A 1,833-nucleotide genomic window follows, 5' to 3' on the forward strand; every position below is an offset into this window, starting at 1 on the left:
TAATCTAAGCATAACAACAAACTAACTTCAAAACACGTTCGCGATCGAGCAGTGCACCAACTAAATACTACTCCCTCCGTTCGGAAATACTTGTCGGAGGAATGGATGTATCTAGACATATTTTAATTCTAGATACATCCATTGATATGCATTTCTGCGACAAATATTTCCGGACGGAGGAAGTATTTATCAAGACATTTGGATGCTGGCTCTCTCTCTAGCTAGTGGGTATAGAGAAGTAAAAGTGCCCACAGAACCAGTCAAAGTCGTCGGCTAATCTCCGCAAAAGAAGTCGTTGGCTAACATACCATTTATATTATCTTGTCCGTTATGTTTGTCCGTCAATCTCTTGAGCTAGCTAGAGCCATCCTTCCCCATTACCAAAGTCAGTCTCCTCAATCAAACTGCTGCCATGCATCCAACCTCACTGCTCTCCATCTTGGTCTCACTGTTCCTCTTGCATCAACGGGTACATGCCGAGTGTGAGCCGGCGGCGTGCGGGAACTTCACCATCAAGTACCCGTTCTGGCTCGGCGCGCCCAGCCGCCCCCGGCCGGAGCCCTCCTGCGGCCACCCGGGCTTCGAGCTCTGGTGCATAGGCGGCAACACCACGGCTTCCATGAGCGGATCCCCCATCCACGTCCACAGCATCGACTACGGCACCCAATCCTTCGTAGTCTACCACACCAGGGTAGCGGCGGGCACGGACGGCGTGTGCCTCGCCGATTTCAACGTCTCGACCAGCCTCGCCCTCAGCCCGTTCAGGATCAGCCCAAGCAACCGTGCCCTGGGCTTCCTGTTCGACTGCAACGGGACGGAGCCGCGCGGGAGTGGGTACGCGAACGCCACCGCGGGCTGCAATAGGCCCATCGTCGCGTACCTGGGCGGGAGCTTCGTTCGGGACACGCCGCCGGCGATCCCGACCGGGGACTGCACGTACACGTACCACCCGGTGCTCAGGACGGAGGCGGCGGTGTCGACGGCGGCCAACTACAGCCGGCTCCTGAAGGCCGGGTTCCTGTTGGACTGGGCGGGCACCGGCATCGGCACCGGCGACTGCCCCGCCTGCGTCGCCACCAGGGGGCAGTGCCGGTACCGCAGCGCAACTGCGTCGCTCGCCTGCCTCTGCCCCGACGGGAAGCTGCACGGCCCGACATGCGCCGGTAAGCCGCCAAATTAATTTGCACCATCATTCTGCAATCTAAATTCCAGAACGTGGAAATAAACTTGCGAAAATGCCATAGCGGTCTTCGATTATCAGTCGTACTGGTTCTGTGGAGCGTGGACTGGGGTAGCACAGTTGGTCCACGGGCAGCAGTCACATCGTGTCCCACTCCCTGTGGCTGAGAGACTCTTATACCTCATTTTCATTCATCTGGAAAACCCCATCTGCTGTTGAATAATCAACTCAGATTTACGCAACAATCTTGCTCACTTAGATGATCGAAATCACCTGCCACTGGCCACAAGCCCTAGTTTCAAATAAGCTGGAGCATACATCAAAACTTGATTTGAAATGATATACATTTAAAATGATTACTGACTACTGAGATAGGATTTCTTCAAAAAGAAAAGTGAGAGATGTGAGCCCTGTCACCGTCGGGCATCGGTCGGGCATTGCTAGTGGCAAAATGGCGGTCCTTCCAAACTGTGCACCCCACACAAAAATATTTGACCAATCAAGGTTTGAATTCATCAGAAAGGAGTAAAAGACGATGATACTTTGACCGTGGACGGGTGCAGCAATTGTTAGGCCGCGTGAGACTAGTATCACAGATTCTCCGTGAAACAAGGATTCCAACTCCTTATCTACTGTATACAATTGTGCTACAC

The 1,833-nt window shown here is 53.5% G+C and overlaps 1 protein-coding gene across 1 annotated transcript in view; it reads left to right on the forward strand.

Moving 5' to 3' along the window:
- The first annotated feature begins 364 nt into the window (after positions 1–364).
- LOC123068446 (LEAF RUST 10 DISEASE-RESISTANCE LOCUS RECEPTOR-LIKE PROTEIN KINASE-like 2.4) overlaps positions 365–1,833 on the forward strand; it is a 9,088-nt gene continuing 7,619 nt past the window's right edge. Inside the window, exon 1 of the mRNA XM_044491030.1 lies at positions 365–1,163. Within this exon, the coding sequence (XP_044346965.1) occupies positions 413–1,163 (751 nt within the window). The 5' untranslated portion in view covers positions 365–412. The remainder of the gene's footprint in view (positions 1,164–1,833) is intronic.

The sequence above is a fragment of the Triticum aestivum genome, chromosome 3B, assembly GCF_018294505.1.
Source record: "Triticum aestivum cultivar Chinese Spring chromosome 3B, IWGSC CS RefSeq v2.1, whole genome shotgun sequence".
Classification (NCBI taxonomy): domain Eukaryota; kingdom Viridiplantae; phylum Streptophyta; class Magnoliopsida; order Poales; family Poaceae; genus Triticum; species Triticum aestivum.